This window comes from Zootermopsis nevadensis, unplaced genomic scaffold, assembly GCF_977971745.1.
Source record: "Zootermopsis nevadensis isolate Lab colony 2312 unplaced genomic scaffold, Znev_1.0 Znev_ptg000021l, whole genome shotgun sequence".
In the NCBI taxonomy this organism is placed as follows: domain Eukaryota; kingdom Metazoa; phylum Arthropoda; class Insecta; order Blattodea; family Termopsidae; genus Zootermopsis; species Zootermopsis nevadensis.
This window is the reverse complement of record NW_028259153.1, coordinates 9646898-9672163: the sequence shown is the minus strand read 5'-3', so window position 1 is coordinate 9672163 and position 25266 is coordinate 9646898. Positions and strand designations below refer to the sequence as shown.

Below are 25266 nucleotides of genomic sequence, written 5' to 3'. Positions count from 1 at the left end.
TCACGTGACGTGCTGGGAAACCCCACATCACGCGCTTCCATGAATTTTACTCTTGTGGAAGACAATTTCGCATCTATAATCTCTCTGGCTTTATTTAACACGAACGTTCGAATAAGAAGCTTGACTTAAAAGCTTCCTTTCAGTGTCAAAATCATTTCACCGTTCATTTAGTGCTTTATAGTGGTTTATGCTTTTGTCTCGATATTTGTTGTAGAAGATTGTATTTTGTTTCATACCCGTATATTTCCTTTATCGTTTCCTCATTTTGATTTATCTTTTTCTGTTTCTTCCTTTATTTCTGTGTGACGTAAAGTTATAGATCTGCCACATGCTTCTCGTCTCTTCCTTCAAAGAAGAGAACTTTTTTCAAAAGTATATAAAGGACTGGCAAAGTTGATTTATATTTCCTGATCTTTATTGTTCTGGAAAGTAGACGAGATGATAAAAGTGTACGAACTGAATACCAAGAAAAATGTATTGAATACATTCTTATAATTTAATTATTAACCTTATTTGCATTGATGCTGTTTTTATATACTTGAATGATTTAAATATTTTCAAATGACCTTTACACTTAACTATGAAATGTTTGTGTCTCTTTTTCTGCTTATAAATTGGTGAATAGTATAAAAATAAATGTTAAAGATGTAGGGTGTGAGAAAATAAAATGGACCGATCCATGTGGCCCAAGATGGGGACTAGTGGCGCCCTCTTTTGAGCATGGTAATTAATCTTCTGGTTTCATGAAAGGGGGCGATTTTCTCAGTCACTTGAGCGTCTATTGGCTTCTCAGGAAAGACTATCTGTTTCTTTGAAGTTTCATTTCTGAAATGTCGGGGGGTGAGGAGGGGTTTGGAGAACATTACATAGTTTCGTGAGGGGGTTCAACTACGTGCAGTTTGGAATCTAGTGGTCCGAGGTGTCATAAGTCAAACGCGGAAATTACTTGCAGTTTGCATTCCATTCGGCCCTCATGTTGGTCAGAGTTGCTCACTGCCAAACCCTCATTCAACTAAACCGGAAGGCTGTGGGGGGGGGGGGGGGGCCACCTCGCATAGTTTGGTAATTGTATACTCTGCTGTGAGATGGAGTCGTAACCATGCGGTCAGGCCCTATCTACAGAGCAGCCTGCACTGTTGGAGTTGGATATTATTTAATGCTTTATCAGCTGCATAGGTTTTATAGAATTAAATTGAAAAATGACTGTGAAAGCTGAATTTGGGGGATTTTTCTTGGATGTTGTGCCCTTGTAGTTTAATAGAAATTGGCCGATGTTTCAGAGGTGTTTACTGCCTCTGTCATCAGGATGAGAAAACTATCTTAGCTCTTGTTTAGAACAGAGGAAAACCAAGAAGACCTGTGTCGAGATGACCAATCACAGGACCTTCCTGATGCACGACGTCTTTTGTGTGTGCACAATGCTCTGGTATTGTTGTCAGCGGGAGTTAACAAAATAAATTTTGATAAAATTTCAATATAAGTCAGTTACGTAAAAACGCCTTGTGGACCGATTCCATGTGTTTCTTGTACCAGCTTTTAGTTGTAGTCTGACTTATCATATACTTTTGCCTTCGTGATGATGTGGATTGACCACTGTAAAGGACTGAATTGTTACAGATGGTTTCTTACAAAACAGTTTGCTTTACCGTATATTTTATTTCCCCGTTTATAAAATCCACTGCACCCCGCGGACCTTGACCGAGTAATGCAGTGGCCCTTACAGACTATAGGGAGAGTTCATGGCTACGTAATTTAATAGCGCAACGTTGATCTTTCCCCTTTTGCAGGACGAAGCATAAGACATGGCCAGGGCTTCAGGTCGAACGAACGCGATTACCCTGGACACTCCTCTCACACGTTTCTTTTTTTGCAAAAGTAATTGGTTGACGCGGTAGCAATCGATTTCAGGGTCGGAATCGATCCACATGATAGAGGCAGATAAAAAATATGAAAAGGATTTTCCATATTTTAAAAAAATCCATTTGTTATTTTGCGTAGATGTTTGTCCTTGATGTCAATTTATTGAAGATATACGTAATTCTGTTGTTGAACACTAATCGCAATGAAGATATCGGTGCAGAGAGACAAAGATTTATTTTATTGCATTTTGTTAAATGTCCACCATATTGAACTATCTCCCAGTTGTAAAAGCCAGTGTACGTAGACTGTGTTTTCCAGGGATGTTCACTTCCACAGTCGCTGAAAGAAGTAAGGACCGCCTTATATATGCACGTATATTACTCTCATGTGTTTGAGATGATAAATGGAATATAAGGATAAAATGTAAGCTGGCAAGAGGGGGGGAGGAACAGAGAGAAATAAATGAAAACAGGAAGGTGAAAGAAACAGAAATATAAAAATGTGGGTACAGGAGGACAAAATAAATAACATTGGAGGTCGTAGAAAATGAGCGTATAAGGAGAAAAGCAGAAAAAGATAAATGGAAGACATGGAGAAAGTGTAATGGAAGGAGGTTAAGGAGATGTATGTAAGGGTAAAATGTAGGAAGTATAAGAAAGGGAGACACGTATAAAAATACTAGGAAACAGGAGAAAGAATAAAAGGAAAAAGTGCAAATGTACGTTTCCTTCGAAATCCACACCATTTTACTCCCACAACAATATTGCAACAGGAAAAACCACGCTACGTGGTTTCCATTTGTAAATTACAAATTTGGAACACTCAAAGTGCCTCGTCCTCATTAATTATTATTACATCGGAATATTAACAAAATAAGCAATTAAGGTTTAAGAGCGAGTTATGTGGCCGTCATGTTCAACTCCTGAAGGCAAGGAATTGAACTGCCATGACCTACAAGTTCCTTAATGAAACACCGGGTGGCAGCATCTCTAACGTAAACATTATTTTGATTACACATGTCGCTCAAAAATGGGGAGAGCTCGTTTACAGGTACGAATTTTATTGTTTAACAACGTATTACGAGCATCTTTACAGCGGAAATGTGTACTCTACGTGACGCTGAGTATCATTGACCTTGAAGTTCGAGTTGCAGACACAAACCTCTTGTAATCTGAATCGCTACATTGCAGGAAAGTCAGAAACTGTATTTCCACGTATGTTATTAAATATAAGATAAAATGAAATAATTGTTTTAGACCTTAATGAGGCGTGTAATTTATCTCAAGTGGAAACATTTTTTTTTGCAATCCGTTTTTGATAAAATTTGGCTTGGATAAAGTTTGGTTTGAGCTTCATTGTTTACGTCTTTGTGGTTTATTTTAAGACCTCATTAGTAGCTTGGATTGTTAGTCTTTTGGCGTAGAATTTTAGGATGGTTAATGAACAATCAGTTGTTCTATTTAGCTAGTAGACAGATGAACAAGAAACGGACCCTGGGCAGGGTGGTGGTGGTGTTGGGAGGTGCAGGCAACCTGGGATTGCATTAGGTCCTCATATGTCTGAGTTTTCTTATTTCGTATAAATTCAATGCAGGTAGAAAGACAAAAGTGATTAAGGCACCAGAATTTAGACTACGCCAATAACGTTGTTGATCTGTGTATGATTTGAATATAATATAAGAACCAAGCTCCATTCATATACTACTCTAGCATTAGACAAATCAGCTTCACGTTTCGACCGATTGACCTCCAAGGAAACAGCGTTATAGTCGGTATGAATATAAAAGATTCCCAATTCCTCTCTTCGAGCACACTAATAATCGAACCACATGAATTCGGGAGGTGCCCAGTTAATATCTCAGCTGTGTTATCGGCTTTCCTAAGGCTTTCTGATATTTTTCTATCTTTTCAGGCTGTAATATTCCCTAATTATCCACAGTCTCTCCAAATACTTACCTACTTATTCATGATTATCTCCCAATTTCATTTGGCACTGTGCAGAACCAACTTGTGCGTTTGAAACAGTGTTATTAAATATTAATGAACCTAACGAGCGCAGAACCATTCTGCCCTAGTTGTCTCATGAATGGTTAGCTGCTGCCCCTTTAGACCTGCCCGCGCTGCACGCTGTGCAGGTTTTGGCTGTAGTGAGCAGGCAGGCAGGCCGGCCGGCCGGCCAGAGGAGAGCCTCAGTGCTTCGCGGGCTTCCGTGCATGGCGGTCGAGGCACGCTGCCACTCCATCTTGTCTACTCTTTTGCGCGCGTGTTCTGCTTTTAGGTCACTGTCAAGGTTGCTACACGCTTCAGCTTCGCTCCAAACACCGGATTCCATGAAATTAATAGGTTTTATAACTGATAGCCATCTTTAAAACTCACAGTGTTTCTTATTAGCGTTTACAGACTAACGTGACGAATAGAACGCGAAACAAGAATTAGTCAGTAATCAGACATTAAGCATCTTAGCCTTTCATCTGTTTTACAGTATTAAATAACTGGACTCAAGTTTAAATAATGAATTATGAACTTGCGTGTGCTTTGACAGCTTTGATGATCGAACACTAGTAATTAGGCCTAATGCGTGCTTAATAAGTGCTTTTAACAAGTGATATCTGCTGTGTAATAAATTAGCATAACCGTTAAACAGTCTTTGGTACTAGCTTTATTGTGTGGTATGTTAGTGATTGTGAACTTAGAAAGGGAAATATAGTTTTTTATATCTATTAACATAATACGTTAAGAACTGTTTATCGAAAATGGGGAAGGCTTGTGAGCAAAATATTAGTGCTGACTTCCTGCTTAACGTTGCTTTTTAACACATTTCTAACCATTTATAGACAACATAATATACAGTATAGTGACGGAATAGATTTTATAGATAACAAAGGCTTTAAACAAGTGTTAACCGTGTTACATGCCTTAATATGGAAGACATCGAGTATGTCATATCGAAGAAAGTGAATTTCAAACTATTTTATCAACGCGAAACATCATAATACTAGTTTCAATTGTGGTTTTGTAATACGAAATATCATCGAAATCATCATGCCTTGGTTGAACGCGTGTCTCTGTCATCAGGAAAAGAAGAGACCCTGTATCAGCCCTCCCATTCATCTGTTACTCAAGGTAAGGCATCTCCCACCAAGTACAGCTCCAGGGTTGATTATCTCTTGTAAGCTTTGCCTTGGAAACGTCGGTTGGTTTAATGGTACGGCGAATTCACGGAAATAAGTAAATCGTTGTCCCTATAATTTAATACGAGGGGGACACGGTTTGGAAGCTGACTCTACTTTAATCATCTGTACAACGAGATTAGTCGAATATATTGGAATACATTTATTTCCACGGACCCAAATGATGAGGTAGTATATTTTAACGTGATTTTTAACTTATAAGCAAACGAAAATGTCAAGTAATTTAATACCACATCTTCATCAGAAAACCTTAGACTAAAGTAATCTTTTGTTCCAAAATCTCTTAATATTTCCGCGCTCTACCTAAAAATGTAATTTTACGTGCAGTTTTTGTAAAGGGATAGTTTAAAAATGTACGTACTATGTTGTGTTTATTAAGTCTGTCTGTTACTGACTGTTAAGTTAAATGTGAATTTACAAATTCTGTTCTGGTATGCAGATCCTTTATGACGATCATAGGGTTTTGACGTGTTGTTGTTGTTGTTATTACGTAGGATAAAAGAGTTCGGTAAGTATTGGGATTGGCTGTGGGCTAGACGTTCTCGGTTCGGTGTCTGAAAAGGGCGGAAATTTCTTTTCGCCACCGCGTTCAGACCGGTTCTGACGCCAATGTAGGCACCTCTTTCTGTGAGTGCAAAGATGCCAGAACATAAATTTAACCCAATCACTTCATCTGGTGCCGATATTAAGACTGAACCACATACATCAACCCCTTCCCCATAGACTATCTGTTCATGGTGCTTTGCTTAATTAAGTAGACTGCAAGGACATCTTTAGTTCTTTGGGTGTGTTCCCAACTAAAACTCGCAGAAATGCGCCTATTAGCTTTGTAATGTTTGTGTATCTGGCCATGTGCTTTCATGTAACAACTCGACCGTTACATGGATATTAAAGCTTTTCACCAAAATTTGTTGACTCGTTACAATTTTGGCCGAAATCAGACAAAAGTAGGGGGAACTATATTTCCCATCCGCGTTTCTGCGCTCGGCCTTTCACGAAGGTCAAACATTGGAGAACGAGTTAGAATCGTTACGTATGCGTACATTTCCTAACTTGTTTATTGTTATTACTGCTGTTAAAGTAATAGTGTTTGCCGTCAAGGGGAGCGATGTACCAGCTGGTTGTTTCTCAGGACTAAGCTGTGTAAAAGTCAGGAACACGTTAGCTGAGCTAATCGGAATCTTGCAATACGTCGTCAGTCATCCACCACACGTCAGACCTTGAGTAAAACCACGAGGCGTTAAGTGTTGAAAGAGATCGAGTGTTTGGTTATTTAACGACTTTACTCCAGTTTCGGTGTTCCTGTCACCCAGAAGAGTACCGTAATTAGAAATTTTATGTTATCGAAAGTTGTATGCAACATATAACATACCGACGCTCAGCACTGCCGCGTTCGAACTCTGCCAGAACTGATTGGCAGATGGGTGGCGGTGAACCGACCTCGAGAGTAAAACGGCAGGAGCTTTAAGCTCACTAATCGCCTCGATCTAGTTCCAAGGTATGAAAGCATGGATTTCTCCCTTTTCTTTCATTAATAGAATGGTGCTTAGACATACGAAAAGCTTTATGGCAGTGACAGTGATATTGTCGATGTCTGTTTTTTGGTCGTGAGAAACTCAAATCTCATTAATAATAACACTTGAATATAAAATGGCAAACATTGGATGGAGAACTGGCCTGTAAAAACTGGATTCGTGTAACGCTAATAACACGACGTGCTCAGTGGTTAGAACTCTTGTATCCTGGGAGTTTCGGGTTCGATTGTCGGTCACAATTCCGGTTGTCTTTGCTGAGGTCGTGGTTTTTCTCACTTCTTCAAGGCAAGTTCTGGAATATTATCTTAAAACAGGCCACGACAGATTTCTTCTGCATACTTCCCCCATTCGACGCAGTTTAAGTATTGCAGTTGAAGAGTGTTTAGGTATATAAATAGACTAAGAAACTAATTTGTGTATTGACACGGTAGGCCCTTATCTTGATTTTTGCGCTAGGGGCAAGTGGAAATTTAACGGCGTGTGTAATATTTCGGCCTCTATTTTGTTGGTACAGTGAATAGGGCGCAGGTTTTTTATCGTCAAAGCTGCGTAGCATATTGTACTCTTAACGAGCTTTTGTTTGAAGGCCTATTGAAACCAAAATATGAAATTGCGTTTTGTTTGTGAAAGTTTACAGACATTGCCACAATGTGAGTCGTATTTTTATTTGCTGTTATCAAAAGGACGGGCTTCGTCCCAGTTCAGTTTAATGCCATTTCCTGCGCAGGCCATAATTGTCTCTGAATTGTTTTTTTTTTCAATAGTGCGCGTCTATGTATGCTGTGTTATTTAATGACGTTTTATTAGCAGTCAAGACTGCTTACCGCTGATTGAATTGTTCTTTAAGCAATATGTACTTAAAATTGAAACGATTAACATCGTCTACGTCTCCCGAGCAAAGTGATTAAAATTGATAAATTAAGAGACTTAATTTTTGTTGAATAACGTGAAGGGGTGTGACTACTTATAGGAAATAGGCGAACGTGTGAGGATAATATTAAATTGAATTTTAAAGAAATGTGATGTCAGGGAGCGTATTCGATTTATGTTTCTCAGCATAGGACCCATTGATGGCCTTTTGTGGACACAGTTCTGGGTCCATAAGAGACGTGAAATTTTCTTGAGCAACTGAGGGACTTCCAGGTTATGAAGTGACATTCCATGAGTTCGGAGACAAATACTTATAGACAGAAAAACAGGACCTCCGCATTGTAGTAAATTTATACGCTTTTAGTGCAAAGAATGCGTAAGAACAGTTGACATGTTACACTCGTAAATATGTGTTGTGCTAAAAGCTGAGCATCAAGTGTAGTTCTTGAAATCTTGCGTTGCATGTAAAACATGGTGTGGCCTATGTTTATTTACGAAAAGGAATGCATTTTAGCATGAAATGCCGTATTTCGCATAGTTTCCTACTTTTTAGTACCAAGTTCTATCACCTCCCGTCTTTCGTCTCTCGTAGTATAGAAGAAATTTAGCATTCTCGCTGTCATAAATCTTACATTATATTCTGCTGTCCATAGATCAGTGTTTTCTGCATTGAAATCTCGGGCTATCAGCCAAGTCTTTTTAGAATGAATTTCCACCGACTCAGAGAACGTCCATCAGGTGGTGATTACTTGATCAGCGACTGTCAACTTATCACAAAAGACTGATGGATGCAGAGGGAGTCTCCAAAATTTTGGAGGTTCACTCTGTTCTGTTACGACTCATCACCTGAGAAGACTTCATTTCGTTCAATCACTTTAAGAACTCCAGATCTTGAATAAACTTTTCTCAGACTCTCGCATATTCATAACAGAAAATTAATTGAAGTTTCGATAGAGATTCACTGTTTGGGAGATGCGAGCGAAAACTGAATGTAGCATATTCCTGTGGTTTAGATGGTTAGTGGCCAGATTCTAACCGCGAAGGCCGGCGTTCGTGTCCGAGTAAGTCCATTTGGGATTTGAGGTGGACGAAGTTGCACTGGGACGAGTTTTTCTTAGAGTCTTTCGATTCTCCCCCGTCATTATAACTCCACTGCTGCTCCGTATTTACTCGTGTATCGTCTGAGGGATGGACAAAGGCTCATTAGCTCCCCAGTTTCAAGGAAAATATAATGTAGCAAATTGTATGTGTTATGAAATAAATGTAATTTATTTACCTTCAACATAAATTAAGTACGACGTGGCTATGTTACATAATTCTTTTTGCGTAAATTACTTCTATAAAATTTAATTTACGATGCGGATGTTTTATTTAATTTATGTTAAATTTTAAACTATGGACATGTTCTAATGGTGTAACTCCTGTGGGTTCTAACGATGTTGCATTACATTTATTAATGCTGTTTGTATGGACTTAATACAACCTCCAGTGTTGTAAAACGAAACAATTACGTTTCGGGAGTAGACTGTCGTTCCTTATTAAGGTTAAAATGCCTGCTGCGTTGGATCCGATAGAAGGGCTAATCCCGGTCCAGGGATTGGGATCCAACATAGCAGAAATTTTCGCCTGAAGACGGAAGCAGAGTAAGGTCCCGAAACATAGTAGTTTCGTTTTAGAATACTCGATGATGTTTTCTTCATTTCTTATAAATACCGCAGGGATGACGCAGTACATTTTTGAGCGGCCGTATAAATAAATAAAATGATGTTATGTAGTACATTTCCGGACTGAGAATACAACCCTTAAGAGAGAATTTGTTTTTTTCCGATTGTGATGTTTTTGTGTAGTCTTGTAGTGGTTATAAGAGGCTCAGAAGAACATACTTTTCCGGTCTCTAGGGTAGAAATACGATATAATAATCGAGAGACCATATTATGAACTCTCATCTTCGTGAAAATCTCAAAAAATCAGTTTGTTTTTCTTTCTTCGCACTTGACCGCAGAGGATTTAATTTCGATGAATGGACCGGGTTTCTAAACTTAATTTTAAAACTCCGCCTCTTTGTACACAAATCGTTTTCAGTTGCTATAAACGCAAATTGTGGTAGTAAGAACGTCTGTTATAGAAATTATACGCCTGTCCATCAGTCTCCCCCCCCCCCCCGGGGGGATTGCTTGTATCAACTCTAAAACTACTCTGTGTGGGGCATCAGACAATTCTGTAAATAAAATTAAAGATAAATGAAATTTAAGACTACTGTTTAATGGAATGTTGCGTTGTGTAATCTGATAGGTGCTTACTGCACCTCTGAAACGTCGGTAAATTACTATCAGTTGTCTTCACATTCTTCAACTTAGAATTTTTTTGAAATCTCACCGAAATAAAATTGATTGTTTTAGAGACTTTCTGTAGAACTCAAATTAGAAGCTTAGCAATATACTCCAAATTAGCATTGGGTTTAGGTGCCATTTTGCTAATAATACGATAAAGATTATTCTCAATAAACCACAAGTACATTGAAACACTGAATAAAATTAAAGATTTCTGGAAAAACTTTCTGCAATACGGTTTGTACTTTGTGCGCATGTGCGTACGAGGGGTATTTCCAGTTGTAGCCTTACTGCAAACACCACGTCGCACTTTGGGCTCATATGGTCTGAACAATGCAGAGGGAAGTGCAAGCTGGCTTGAAGCGTACAGATGTGAGGAAGCTGATCAAGTTTCATGCGTCGTTGGGAAAACGCCACGTGAGTGTTATAACTTGTTGAAGGAATATTAGGGACCCACACCCTCCCCCCCCACCCCCCGGAGTGGAGGGAAGGCACATATGGAGCGTTGCGTACGGTGATGTGCGTCAGATGTCTCCCAAGCCAAGACGTTTCGTTTGTCGGCCTTACAAGACACCTGGTGAGACGGTAGGTCCGTGATAACTGGATTTTAAGCGTGCGCATTTAATGAGTATTTTGCTGTTCACCGCTTATTTACAGTGTTGAAGAAATGAGAGAGATGAATAAAGCGACCACCATGCTGACAAATCACCACTCAAAAGAGAGATACCCAGTAAGAACAGCACCGTATTCTGGAAATTTCCTGACATATTTAGTAAAGCATATACGATAAACATACTATAAACACTAATAATATGATTTAGACTATAGATGTCGCTGTTCGTGTGGTATTTTTTGTTGTTTCATGGTTGTACATGTACTGAAGATTTGTGAACCAAAGTGTGACTTCTGTACCTGGAGACGTAATTGCATAAAAAGTGATGTTAACTGTTGTAGTAACGTTCATTCGCTCGCCTACACACCCACTTCTCCACGTTAAGAATACTCAGTAACACATTCACGCGCTCATACACACACAAAGGCGAATATATACCTTACGAATTATTAATTTTCCAGCAGCTGTTGACTAGGGTGACGACAAAATGTCACAGTACACGTTCTCAGGTGACATTCGAGCACCATTCACCTAGGTTTCTACTCAGCAATTCGGCATTGGTTGTAGTCAGCTGCAAGAGTTATCTCAGTTCCAAAGTAGTAATCTAATCCGTCGAATTTGACGACGACCTTTTTTGTGATAAAATTTATTTGTGTTGCAAATTTAATATGAAAAAATCACGGCCACTGTAGTCAGATTCCTGCCAGAAAACCGACCGCTTCACTCCATATTCCACACTCCCGCCAAACAGACTCCGCCAGACCCCACCATAGGAACCACCATAGCCTCGTTTGCATTTCTTGCTGTCAGAATCTCCACAGTCAGAATATCATTTCAATTCATTCCACGTCGCTGGAACGGCTACTCTCGCAGTCGAGCGTGACGGACATTGGCTATTATATTAGTAGATCAATATCATCTGCGATTAAACACTGAACTTAATATGCTGATAGAAACATGAAGTGGTACAATGATATCTTACTACGTGGAGCAGAGCCCTTATTGCGATGCCAAGCGTAACTCAGCTAGTCAAGGAATTTCCCGCCTTTTATGGAACACGAAGATTCATTACTGTGTTCACAAGAGCCCGCCATCGGTCCAGATGAATTCAGTTTACACTTTAAAACAGTTTCCTTATAATCCAATTTAATATAATCTTCCCATCTACCCCACTCAGGCTTTCCGACCAAAATTTTATACTCATTTCTCATTACCCCCTCACGTGGGTACAGTGACGTCCGGTTTTAAAAGTGCTTTTATGATGTAGTTTAAATTGAATGCGATACATCAAAACAGCGAGAACTGTTGTGCAAGTTAACCCTTCCTTGTTAGCGTGAAATTAATAAATTCCAAAACAAATATCCATAACTTTGTCTAAGTGTTTAAAAAATGACGTGTATTTGTCTAAATCATGTCTTCTGTTGGAACTGTCTTGCAAGTGAGACATTTTATAGGCCTGTTGTGTACATAAATCTATTAATGGCTTACAGTAGGCTCTGTGTAGGTAAACAAACGCACATATTTCGCGAACCAAAACATTACCTAAGAACCGCGAGGTACAACGTATCTCTGCTGAGAAATATTTTTTTTTTAGTTTGCACAGTATATGATCCGCTTGCTCCATACTTCTAACGGACGTATAACGCACGATTTTGTCCCTTTAATTTTTCGTTAAGTTCTTTCCGCGCATTGAATAGATTGGGGTATAAAGGACGAATTTGAGAAAATACGGTGCCAACTCTGAGCAGGACACGTGTTTTTACTCTTGTGTTTGCAATACGAACATTTAAAAATGCATTCAGTGAAACTCTTTAAGGTTCAGAGGAAAATTTCTTCTAGTTACCATGGTAACTCTCTTTATACTGATAATAGAACGTCAGACTCAACCCAGAATGTGCGGAGGGCTGTCGTCTCATCGGGAACACCATTTTCCGTCACGCACTTCATTCCTGTGCAAGAGGCTTTGAATTAGTGATTTCAGCGTACACGGGTACTCATTTAGTCATCCTCTGTCGTTCTCAGTTTGCATACTGTTGATTATAATGGGATTAATTATACAGACCGTTTCATTAAGAATATGCGAACGTGACGCCGTGTTTGACAAAAGAATGGTTTTCATGGTGGATTTCATTCGAGGATAACGAAACACATGGAGCGCCTAAAAGAAAAGAGGTAAAAGTTGGTTGTCTCTGTGCGTCAGTGTTGGAGGGAGTTAACACACGTTCTTATATTAGCATCAGAGAGAGGGCACTGATTAGCTGCAGATTCCAGCTGCCTTATCTTCGGCGAAGGAGTTTGAAACTCTTATATAGGATCTGAGTGGGTCTGAGACCAAGTCTCGACGCGGTAACGAACAGAAACATTACTCTCACTCCAGGAATCGAACCCCGATTGTCAAACACGCAGCTAATCGAACATCTCAAAAGTATTTATAGTAAGCAAAATGAAGGAAATATAATTCAGGGGTTTAAACCTGCGGTTTTCCGGTTTTTGTAATATTGTGTCACTCTGTGTAATGAAAACGTAGCTGGTACCTAGATTAAAATATCTAATGTGAAGTTAATAATTAATAGAAATAGCGAGTCAGTGCTTAAAGAAATAATTTATATGTGAACCTGTTTGCCATGAAATTTAAATTAATTTTTCTTTTTTGGGGGGCGTGGTATAAAGCCTTCAGAGGATGAGAACTCCTGTATTACACAATAAGAAACATAATTATATGAACTGTTTGTATAGAAGGCCTATGTCAGAAAGAAGGCATTGTGCCCAGGAGGAATGAATTAAAGTGGTATACAAGTCCATGAAGCATAGTCGCTTAACTATTCAATAAATGCCACTCCCTTTTATGAAACCTCGAGGTTCATTGCCACTTTCAAAAGAGACGGGCACTGAACCCTGTTCTGAACCAGGTGAGTCTATTCTACACCCTCGTCCCGTTTCTTTAAGATCCGTTTCGTGTTATTCTCCAATCTATGCTTAGGTCTTTCAAGTTCTCTCTTCACTTCAGGATTAACGAATAACATTTTGTATACATTTTTTACATATCTCGCCCGTCTTATCCTAAATGTAAGCTATAAACCCAGATTGTGCTCAGAGTAATCAGGGAAACCTTCAGAGTAAACCTGTCCAGCCAGCTGGATGAACTGAATCTCGCTGTACCGGGGGCCAGACATTGAAATTATTTTAACAGCAGAAAGAGTTGTGGGAAATTCTACGTTACAAAGAGTGATAAAATTATTTTGGTATATGAGCATTTAAGTATTAATAAACTTTATAATTTTAATTATTCTTACTGCTTTCTGTAGTTTCCGAAGTGTACGTAGAATTGAATTGTATAGTTGATTGATAACAGCTTTCAAGGAATGGTTTTAAACTAGATGTCGTGGCCTATTTGAATGCAGTGTCCAAGCATATATATGTAGGGACTGTGAAACACCACGACAAGCATGTCAGGATGTGTGTTTCCCAGGCCGAAATCTCAACCTGTAAGTCAGACCCCGCGCCAATTTGATTGATGAAGTATGTATTTTATGTCCTACGTTAATCTACTATTTTTCTTAGGATTTTTCCATAAGCACACGACGCGCGCGAGTAAATGAAGTTGTGCTTAGTTTAATGAGAAGTTGGCATGAACTGAAAAGTGCGTGTGTTTGTCTGTAGCTCTGAACTTGCATCATACGACCTCTTTAGAAGTTTGTATGAAGAGGGTACCATCTGTGCAAAGAGAAAATTTATTGTGTAGTTCTCAGAAACTGCCAGTGTCAAATCGTCAGTAAGTGTGGATGCATAGGACTGTTTCATTCCGACGAATGAGTAGACGGGCGAGGGGCGATTCGAAATCGATTTAATTGAGGAGTGGGCAGCCCCGATGGAAGGAGGAGGGGTAGAAAAACAACGAAAATGGGTGTGGGGGGGACGGAAATGTAGGGAGTCACTTCGTGTCATAACAAACTCTTCGTCCAACAGTGGCTTTCGTGGGACTAATCGGAAACCACGAAATAAAGTTAGGGTTCACCGATTTGTAGCCGAAGAAGAAAGAGTTAAAAAAAGATGGCCTGCACACTCTTGAGAATCCTACATCAATTATTTGGCTATGTTCTTTGTGATATTGCACTCCTGACTGGCTTTATTAATTTTCACGGTGGTGATATCAATGAGGGTATTCTGGGTTGTAATGTTGTGTGGACTCGCAGGTAGAGACCACCGTTTCAGAGTGATATACTACTTCCATCTTCGGGGAGGGACAACAGTTTCTGGTTCATATTCTTTAAGATTTGCTGAACATTTTCGGAGAGGAAAGTCGAGGACGTCAGATAGAGAGGACGTACTGCTGTGCAAAGGCAAATATGCATTTTACAGACCAGCTTCAAGACCAGGCAGCTACCACTATAATCATCTTGCTGCCATTAAACATCGATTCATGCATTAAGCACTGCATTATAAAATAAACAAGTGTAATATATCGAGCAAGCCGCCTGTCCTTTGGGACGAATTACGATGTGCATGTACCAACGCTACTGAACTATTCGCAGGACAGAAACGTGACAATACTCCGTCCAGCTCAATAACTCCGACCTCCCTCCAACCCGTTTTACAGCGCTTTTATGCGTACAGAATACGACAAAATGTTCTGTATTATAATATGTAATAACTTTGTTGGCCAATGGAATAATAGTTCCTAGTAACTTCTTAAACCTTGTAACATTTATTTTGAAGCTGATTGAACGTAGGCCTTAATAAAATACATGAGGTGTCTTTCGGACTGAGTCCGACATTTGTATGTCCGTGTTCCGGTCCGATGTTGGACTGAGTCCGCCACGTATTTTACGAACTTTTACGTGATCTGGAGTCAAACTGAGGCTGGCAAACAGTGTCAGCATATCATTCAAGCCTTCTTCTTTGTACTAGTTCTATCCTAGTTTTCCTGGTAAGACTTTGTGTACCTGATAACAGTGTAAGGAGACAGGAGAGGAAAGTCTGAAACGTTTCGAAGGAAGCCAGGAATCCACACCAAGTGTTTTGTTATACATCGTATAGTGAATTAATACCATCTTGTATGTAGCTGTCATATTAACTTAGAATATAAATATTATATAGCTGATAAAATGATAAAACAAATATTCCTCTTCCAAGTAGGAAATTTTATTTCTTTAAATATTTTTGGCGCATAGAGCAATCTACCACTGACATGTGCATATTCCTTGTCTTCGTATCAAGCATTCTTTGTGTGTAGTGACTTCATCGTTTACACTTCGCATTCTGTTTCACTTTCCTGATGTTGAATTTGATCTTGACCTTTCGAAAATAATTAGGGCGAAAGGAAACTCAGCTCTGAGAATATGAAATCCAATGCTTATACATCGTATATCTGCATGCAATAAGAGATGTTCAGACGTTGCCAAAATCATATCTACCGAATTGGACTTGCGTTATTCTCTACCAAACGACAGGAAGCAAGAAGGCACCACTTATTACGCATCTCACTAGCGACAGTGGTACAGTCCGTGAAAGATATTTCAGACGGTCAGTATTCAAACAAGAGGAACTGTGATCCTCTCAGAACATATTTTCACCATATTTAGCAAAGTATCTTCCGTTTTATGCAAGTTAAAAAGAAAATCAAAACTGTACATAATAGTAGTTCAATGTATACAGCTTAGTGGCATTTAAATAGACCAGCAGAGAGACGTGGTGGTATTTAAAATGGACCGCAAAGGGTTAAGGCATATGTGGGAAAATAAACATAATATGAAAATAGTTAACATTTTATAAAATAATGCCATTATAGGCCTATGGAATGAAGCTGTGGTTATGGAGAACCTAGAAGTTGTTAGAATTCATGCAGCGAAAATTAAATTTTAAGGAAGGTCAGAAGATGTATTACATTTGACAGGAAAGAGAGCTGTCTGTGGATGAACCAAAATGACGCAGGGAACAAACCCATTCAGAAAAATGTTATGGAGTTGTAAACGCTTTGACGTAATCAGTGGAAGTAAGAAAAAGAATATGAATAAACGGTGTGTTACTGTCCGTAGCACATCTTTTGTTCTGGGGTAAATAAATTAAGAAGGGTGCATTAGCTGTGACTGGATAAAAAGAAGTGTGTAGAGAATTTTAATGGATAAACATCTAGGAAAGCACCCAGACACCGGTAAAGGTTTTCTAGAACGGTAGCAGAAATTGCCTTGGAGAAATAAGTTGTTCCGAATTGAAAGCTGAGAAATTCCGAGAGAACGTGATAGAAAGATTATAATTTGTGGACCCTACGCCGAATTTTTTGGTTCTATAAAAAATGCGGAATTTATTGACCGCCTAAGTTACATGGAGTTGGTATACTTATTAGCCCCTAGTTCAAAGGTTGCCAGTGCTGGAGGAGGGTCATTTTAGCACGAAAATAACTACAGAGATGTATTTTAATTAGTGAAACCATACCCCTTCGGTGTCCATACGTCTTCATGACGTTTTTTTGAGTTACATATCCTGTTGTGGCAGTTATGTGAAGTAGGTCACGAGTAACTCGGTGGCTAAGGATTTGGAAGGCGTCAGTATATAATTAGTTCAAGTTTATGTTTCGTTTGGAGAGACTTGATGAAGATAGAAAGGCTTCGTGGATAGCCACAAGTTTCGCTAAAAAATGAACCGGATATGTGAAATTATTTTCCTGGACTTTGACCATAGTGTGAATTATAAAATAATAAAACTACGACGTTTCGGAAGCTAGATTCAGCTTTCATATTATGACACACCATCGTCCGGAACCTTCAGACTTCAATTAACGGGATACTTTTCCAGTTTAATTTTATTGCGTTATTTTATATGCATCCTTTAGTTTGGCGTTCTGAGTTTCAAATGCTTGTCATACATTTACTAAAAATGTGTTATGTATTCAACGACAGTGACCAATGGATCGCGTTGACAATATTAAATGTAATAGCTGTCTTGGTGCTTTTGATTTATGTTTGAGTTTCTCTCCAAGAGATTTTGATATTCAATGTGGCAATAAGATGCAGGGGCGGCATTGCCCTTTGTTCTTACCGTGTTGCACGTTCTGATTGGTTGTCCCAACGCTTATAGTGTATAAAATTCACATGATAGTTAATTAGACATAATTACCCATCTACGTTACAAGTTAAGAGTAGGAAATGTTACTATTGTCGCTGTCGAAATATGTCGTATTTTTAAAGAGCATTAGCTTTGTATTTTAGTCCACGAACATTACACTATTTTAGGACTATGACTGTTATTCTTTTCCTCTTCCGATATCAATAATACAAGTACGATTATCCTGATGATGGAGGCAGCAAGCACATCTGAAACGTCGGCAAACCTCTACCAGTCTGCACGGTAGAAGACTGAAGACAGTCATTTCATGAAAAGGTGTTTGATGATCACCAATATTTTAACACCCTTTAATTAATAATGCTTCCTTTTTATTAATGTTTACTTCTACTTTTCCCATTGTTAATAACCATATTTTATATTAATGTATAGTACTATGAGAGGTGAGCCGGGATAGCTCAGTCAGTATAGTGATTAGCTACGGGCTGGACGACCGGGGTTCGATCCCCGACGGGGGCAGAGGATTTTTCCTCTAGCCTCTGCGTCCAGACCGGCTCTGGGGCCCACCCAGCCTCCTCTACAATGGGTACCGGGGTCCTTTGCCGGGGGTAAATCCGGCCGGGGCGTGATGCTGACCAATCACCCCCATCTAGTGCCGAGGTCAAGGAAGAGAGGAGCTATACCTCCACTCCCCCCAAACGCCTACATGACGTATAGCGGGACAAACTTTAGTTTACTTTTTACTATGAGAAGCAGCATGTTTTGTAAGAAGTAATATATATCCATGTTGATGGCCGTGGTGGGCCGAAACTTGTCTGGAGCAGAATAAATTATCAATGAACTCATTCATATGTTGATGGATCCTTCACACATTATTGACATTTTTCACCTTCTATAAATTTTAGGTTGAACTACATTGTTTCTTATAGGTTTGTATTTAAACACCGTTTAAATTTAAAGCTGCGCCAACACGTTCGTAGAGAAGTGGTAATGACTGTAATTTGTTGCTGTTCGGTAAGAGCAGTTGAAGTCACACAAATTACATTTGACTTAAGCACTTCTTATCAATCTCCGAAACGTTCTTTCCGAGATGGCTGTTTTCTCAGTCATTATGCCGTGTAGTTAGGTAGAAATGCACCTAAGTTTCAGGGAAGCACCTCTGAAACGTCGGTCATGTTCTGTCAGACTACATGGCGTAACATTCTAGAAGACATGTCATATTCGTCATATTTGCCTCCATGAGAATCTGAAAGTTCATCTGTTATTTTGAATTTCCTATTGGCTTCTAGTAGGTTTAATTATGAAAGCAAGTCCTGTAGCTCTGTAACCTTCGTTAAGTATACACACTTTGTCGTTAACACAGAGCGTGGGCAAGTATCCTATAAAGTGAAGCTATGTCATTTCATCCTTTGACTTGGAAGCCGACTGTGCAAATGAAGAGGTCTTAGCGTCAGTTCTGGAATAGAGCGAGCGTACATTGCTGGTGTAGCTGATGAGCAGTATAGACAAGAATGTTTATTACCGTCTGCTCTAATTATAGCTTGACAAACTAATTAGATGGATTATGAAACCCGAAGGTTCAACACAGAATTAACGAAAGCCATTCACCAGTCCCTGTCCTGGGCCAGCAAAACCCAATCGTCTATTATAACATGACTTGTTCTAATTTGTCAAAGTTAAGGAAAACTTTAAAAGTTTATATTGCCTGCTTAATGCACTGAGAAGACTTCTAAATTAGCTTAGTAGCTTCGCTTTTCGTAGTTATATTTGACATGGCTGCATGGCACAGAGCGGAACAGACTCGTATAATGTCAAAGTGCTCCTTCAGATGGTTAGCTGTGTACACAAATAAACTCGAGGAAGATTCTCTGATGGCTCTAAAATAGGACGTGATTTGAAGATCCAGAGAATTGGATTCAGACACGTGAATGCAGACTGAAGACAAAATCCAGTGACCCTTGCGTGACACACGGATTGTTACGGTGCGGGCTTACTGTTTAGCAGTGCTGTATCGAATTCCGGAGGTACTGGGTTTAAGTCTCGGCAAGATTAATGGGACCTTGACCTAACCGTGGCCTGACTTTGACATAACCTCGGCCGTTTCCAGACATACGGTTCGTCAAGAAATCGTATGTCCTTATTATGACCTTGAAATTTCAAATGCCTGTAGTAACTAGATTTTCCTGACATTGGTGTGGCCTTGGCATGACCTTGATATAAACCACAAAATTCATGTTTTAATGTATTTAAAGACTTTTTGTCAAAGGCCAAAGTTATGTAATAGATGAACAATTATGAACGACTAATTGGGATGAATTTAAATTTAGCGGTATAGATTTGCACTTAGTTACTGTCCCAGCAATAGTTTGAATGTACCGACGACAGGGACCTCGGTTGAGATTCGAACCAGCAATCTGCTATATAAGAAGTAGACCTGACTTATTAACCGGGACTTGAAATAAGATGTAGGCTTATTTTTTGTGAAGGTAGACGTATAGTTAGCTTGTAGGTAAGAATCCTGAAGTGGTTTATTCAACTAAGTGTAAATCTTACCGTCACACACAACGCTCTTGTGCAAATCATTAAGAATTCATTTATTCTAAACAGAAATGCACACTTCAACTCTTTAAAATGAATGGATTGGTAATGTTTTGCATAAGATAGTTGTGTGTGACAAATATTTTCAATTAGGTAAAGGTAACGTTGCCATGAGTACGTATGTCGGAATAGAGATATGATTTCACACATTCGTAACCTCGACACCAGATAGAGATGTAATTTCCTATAGGATTACGGAAAATACCGACAGAAACTTTTGTAATTTACTGGATTTGCGCTCTGACAAATGCTGCTCTTCAAAATGAAAGCGATTCTAGGTCAGCGGACCAAAGGCAAAATTCACACTTGATTATCGATTTTCCTGCTGTAAGGCTATAAATGGGGACAAATTATTGAAACTTTATGCAGTTTATTAAAAGTGTTATTAACTGCTTATAAATAGGTTCTCACATTGTTCAATTATATTCTTTAACAAAATCAACGAATAGTGATATATTTGACTCTGATTTTCTCTTAATAATGTTTCAATATTAGTATTAATTTATGATGTATAGATTCTTCCAAGAGTTTATCAGTAAGAGACTTCCTAGTTCTTGATTTGACATTACTCGCTCACGGCTATAAAGGTACTGCCAAATACCAACATAAACACAGATATTTTCTGATATCAGGTATATATTGTTTATCATATAGATTGACGCAATGTGCGTGTTATAAACAGTGTGCTCCGAATTCGCAAACACATCGGAGGGCCGCACGCGGCCTAAGCTTCAAGGATTGAGAAACCCCTGTTGTAGATCGTGAAAAAGAAATGGCAGCGTAGGACGTCGAGGATACCGGCTTGGACATACAATCAATATTGCCAGAATGCAATGACCTTATTACACAGATCTTTGTCTTTAAATCCTCTCCAGTTCTTCCTGAGAGGGCAAATATAATTTAAAAGCGTTATGCTGTCAAACATGGCGGTCTAGTGACAGCGTACTTCTTTTGTGAGATCAGACATCGATTTACTAATCGTCGTCATGCTATATTCAAAACAAAGAAACTTTCTTCTATTAGTATGCTTCTATGGCAAAGTAATTTTTCAAAAGTTGAAAAGCTGCTGTTGAGAGGTGATGGGATGCGTTCGTATCACTGTTTTTGGACATAAAAAACACACAAACAATGTCAGTGCTTCTAAGCGAGGTATATCGTGCGTAGCATAGAAGGCACTAAAATGTAATGTCTGAAGGAATTGGACCGAAATGGATGTTAATTTGTTTGTTATTCTTTACCATATCTTTTTTCTTTAAAGAAGGGCCAATTTTGTTACATAGAGTATATTTGCCACTGCGAAAAAAACAACTTAACACTTTTAAATAACCAAATATGAATGTTATCAACATGGCGACCTTCTGAATTTATTAGGTAGGAAACACATTAGGGCCATTTGATATATCACAGCCTATACGTAACCCAGATCTACTCTTTCTTTCATAAATTCTTACATCTTTCTACAGATGGAACATTTAAAGACAATTGTAAAAGGACGTAGTTATTCGCAGTTCTTCATAGAACTTTATGTACGTTATCATATTATTACCGACATCTGTATTCAGGAGGTGTCAGGTTCGACCGTCGTGTTTTTCCTCGTTTCTACTTTAAACGAAGCTACTTCGTTTGGCACATGAGCGCGAAAGTCTCTAAGGAACTGTGAAGCTTCAGGATTGTGTTTGTGTCGAAGAGGTCATCACGCAACGCACGTGAAACTGACCGAAAGTAGAAAACTTCTGAGAAGTCCATTATTTTTGGAACCCAGGGAGAAACATTTGAAGACGCGAGAGAGAGCTACTCAATCGCTTGAGTATCCGGACTAGATCCGGTCGTCTGCCGTTTGTAATATGACAAGAAGAAATCGGTAAAACAATTTGGAGGCACGAGAAACACTGGGTGGCCTATTCAAGGTTTTGAAAATAAACTATCTCTGGTAGTAGAACTCCAAATTTAAGATCGCTCGAACGAGAAGCTTACATTAGACACAACCCATAATAAATACCCTTAATTTCTCATCTTAAGTATCCGATTTGTTTGTGGTTTGTCATCATTATTCTACGCCTTCCAATTTATCGTTTTCTGAGAGGTTTTTCACTTCTGACTCCTGTGTGTAGGCTTCTTTCTTCTCCGTCCGTCCGCCCGCCTGAGCTAAACGCTAAGGTCATCACAGAATCGCAGATTTTTCTGTCCTAATAATACCCAGTCATGTGATGCGACTATTCTAAATTCCTCACTTCATCACGTTTAGGCTTATATATTTTATTGAACACTTTGTTTTAAAGAGATCTAGTCATTTTTATTCTGCACTAGTTTACAAAAGCCTGCCAAATTGATTGCCTACTTATTGTAATCATCGAGGAATAAAAGCTGGTCGATCAGAGAAGACTTTTGGATCAGGCACAGAAAAGGCCTTCTTAAAAAGGTGATAACCGCTCAGCTAATCGAGAAATTTGTCGCTTTGTGTGAAACCCGAATGTTTATATACCATATTCTGTGGTTCTTGTCCAGAATGACTTAAATGCTCCACAGTCTCGCAACTCAGTTTCCTCAAGATCCACTTTAATATTATCGTCCAACCTACGTGTAGGTCTTCCGACTTGTACCTTTCCTTCTGGCTTTCCAACTAAAATTTTATGGGTATTTGTAATCTCCCCCCATGCGTGTTACATGCTCCACTATCTCTTCATCCCTCCTTGATTTTATCGTCTTAATAGTATTTGAATAAAAATGAAAATTATGGCATTCCTCACTGTGCCATATTTTCCAGCCTCCTTTCACTTCAACCTCGTAGAAAGATGATGATAATGAAAAAGATGGCAATGGGGAAGAAAAATATCATGATTACGATGAAGAAGAGATAGAAAACGAAGATGATGGTGATGACAGAATATGATGAATGAATAAAAACGAGGCTAAGATTAAGATAAGATGGCGTGTCATCTGAGGGATTTCTTTTGTCCTTATTTTTGCCCCTCTGATGTAAGAAATGTGAACACTTCCGGTAATGATTTTTATTGTTTTACCCAGTTTCTTGTGAAGCCAGTCTGTGTTTTAAGGTAAAAGAATTATGAGAATACTGGCAATTAAACTGGCAACTATGAAAACGTGAGGTAGTTACAAAGTTACAAGGTGTTTTACTGTACCCCATCCACGACTAGCCTGAACATGAGACTATAAATAATATATAAAGCAGAAGGCAGATAAAATTACTTGCCCTTGGAATGCGTCTTCACCTCGAATGCTTCTGCGTTTTTAATTCTTTAGAAAACCAACATTCCTTCTCGTATTCCAATTATTTTGCTTTACAAAGTTGGAAAATTAAATGAGGCCTTCTTGCCTGTACCGCTCCTCCAGAGGTTTCAGTTTAAATGGAGCCATTTGCTGGCTAGGATTCTTCCTTCCTCCTTGTGGAAGCTGACATCTCGGTCTGCCACCACTAAACTGTAGACCTAATCGACAACAATTGGTTTGTACGTGACGTCACAGGACATCGCATAGAAACGTGGAGTTGCTCAGGGAATGCCAGTAATTAAAGCACGGGCGTGACGTCAGCATTCCGCGTGAAAAAAATAAATTCTTGAGGTTTCCCTTTCGAGATGTGAACCTGAGTGATTGCGGGTGTTAATCTTGAGGTCGGTGACGAGGGAATCGCGTGTGTTAGCACTTCTCATTCGAAAACGAGAGGTCCCTGGTTCAAAACTCGGTTGTCCTTAGGGTTTCATTGGGTTCCCTTAGTTTCAGGCAAAGATGCTGCGATAGTATCCAAAATCGACCAATACCGCTTCGTTTCACATAATTTCTAGCACATCATTTATAAATCAGCATATCTGCGCTACATAAACATTGAAGTTGGTACATGTCGTTAAATGAACGAATAATTAATCACTATGGGAAATGTATGATCTTATAGTATTCTGGCGGAGTGGTTAGAACTCCTTTCTTGTTTAAAAGATACTCGGTTCGAAACTTATATTTACAATATTTTTTCTCGTTGGGTTATACAAGATAATAAATAAAGATATATTATTTCGCTCTGTATGTCCGTTTGTACGCTTTCAGAAACTATATAGTCTGTGGTACAGATATAGACAGATAATATTGTATTAGAACTGTCTGATGTGTCAATTTTGCATTCTTACAATACTGTTAATTATAACACGCGCAGAAGACATTCCAACACCATCATTATTTGTCGCAAACTGCTAATACGATAAAATGCTTTGTTTGTTCTGCTTGTGTATTAAATTACGCTGCACACGAACTATGTCATTACATTAACTAGATGTCATTTGTGTAATGTATTCATGAAATACACTTTTTCTTTTAACATAAAATAAATATCTTCCTTTCAGTACTGAATTTATGTGAGGAATTGAGGTTTCTTCGCCGTCCTTACTGTAGTAATCAAATAGTGTTCATTTGCATACAAATGTTAGCTGGCGACAGTGATGCACGCTTGCTTTCGGATTCTCATTGTGAATACACTCTTTTTGAAGTGTTTTTGCTTCTTAGATACTGTGTTCTTGTTTTACTGAGCCGGGATGGCTCAGTTTGTAAAGCGGTAGTAGGTCTACCTACAGGCTGGAAGGCATGACAGGACCGGTTCTGGGACCCACTCACGCTATTATCAGTGGGTACCGGCGGGCCTTTCCCCGGGGACTAGACGGGCGGAACGTTAAGCTGACCACTCAGAAATTTATTATCTCACGACAATAAATACGTTTTTTTCTCTGTGTTAAAATGTATGATAAGATTATTTTAAGGATTATAAAATGTGTATTTTAAGTTAGCCTAATTTGTTTTAATTTTGCTAGGCATACTTATGGTATTTGGGAACTGTAGCACACGACAGTTTTATGTAGCGGTAACGCTATGCTTGTGTGGTACCTGATTTGTATCTAGCCTGAGTAGAAGTCCAATTTGTCTGAGATTTGTCATTGTTTTACTCAGTCTCGTCACCTACCAGATCCTTACATATTAATATTTATTTACCTTTTACAAGGCCATACAAACCAAACCGAGCGTGAATGAAAAGGTAAACACATTATTTTTATATGAGGCGTTTTACGAGTTGTGATCATGACGTATGAAATTAATATGACCGTTACTATGGAAACATTATTTACTTTCTACTGGCAGGTATATGCGTAAATGTCATTGGGTCACAATAAGTTTACATTGTGATTGGTAAACAGAGTGAACCCGAAGGCAGCG

The 25266-nt window shown here is 38.9% G+C and overlaps 1 protein-coding gene across 2 annotated transcripts in view; it reads left to right on the top strand.

The window, feature by feature from the left end:
• Positions 1-4049: 4049 nt before the first annotated feature.
• Positions 4050-25266, top strand: part of LOC110834412 (focal adhesion protein tensin) — a 394970-nt gene continuing 373753 nt past the window's right edge. For both annotated transcript variants that reach the window (XM_087352426.1, XM_087352421.1), the window contains exon 1: positions 4050-4982. In XM_087352426.1, coding sequence (XP_087208552.1) covers positions 4902-4982 — 81 coding nt within the window. In that variant the 5' untranslated portion in view covers positions 4050-4901. The remainder of the gene's footprint in view (positions 4983-25266) is intronic.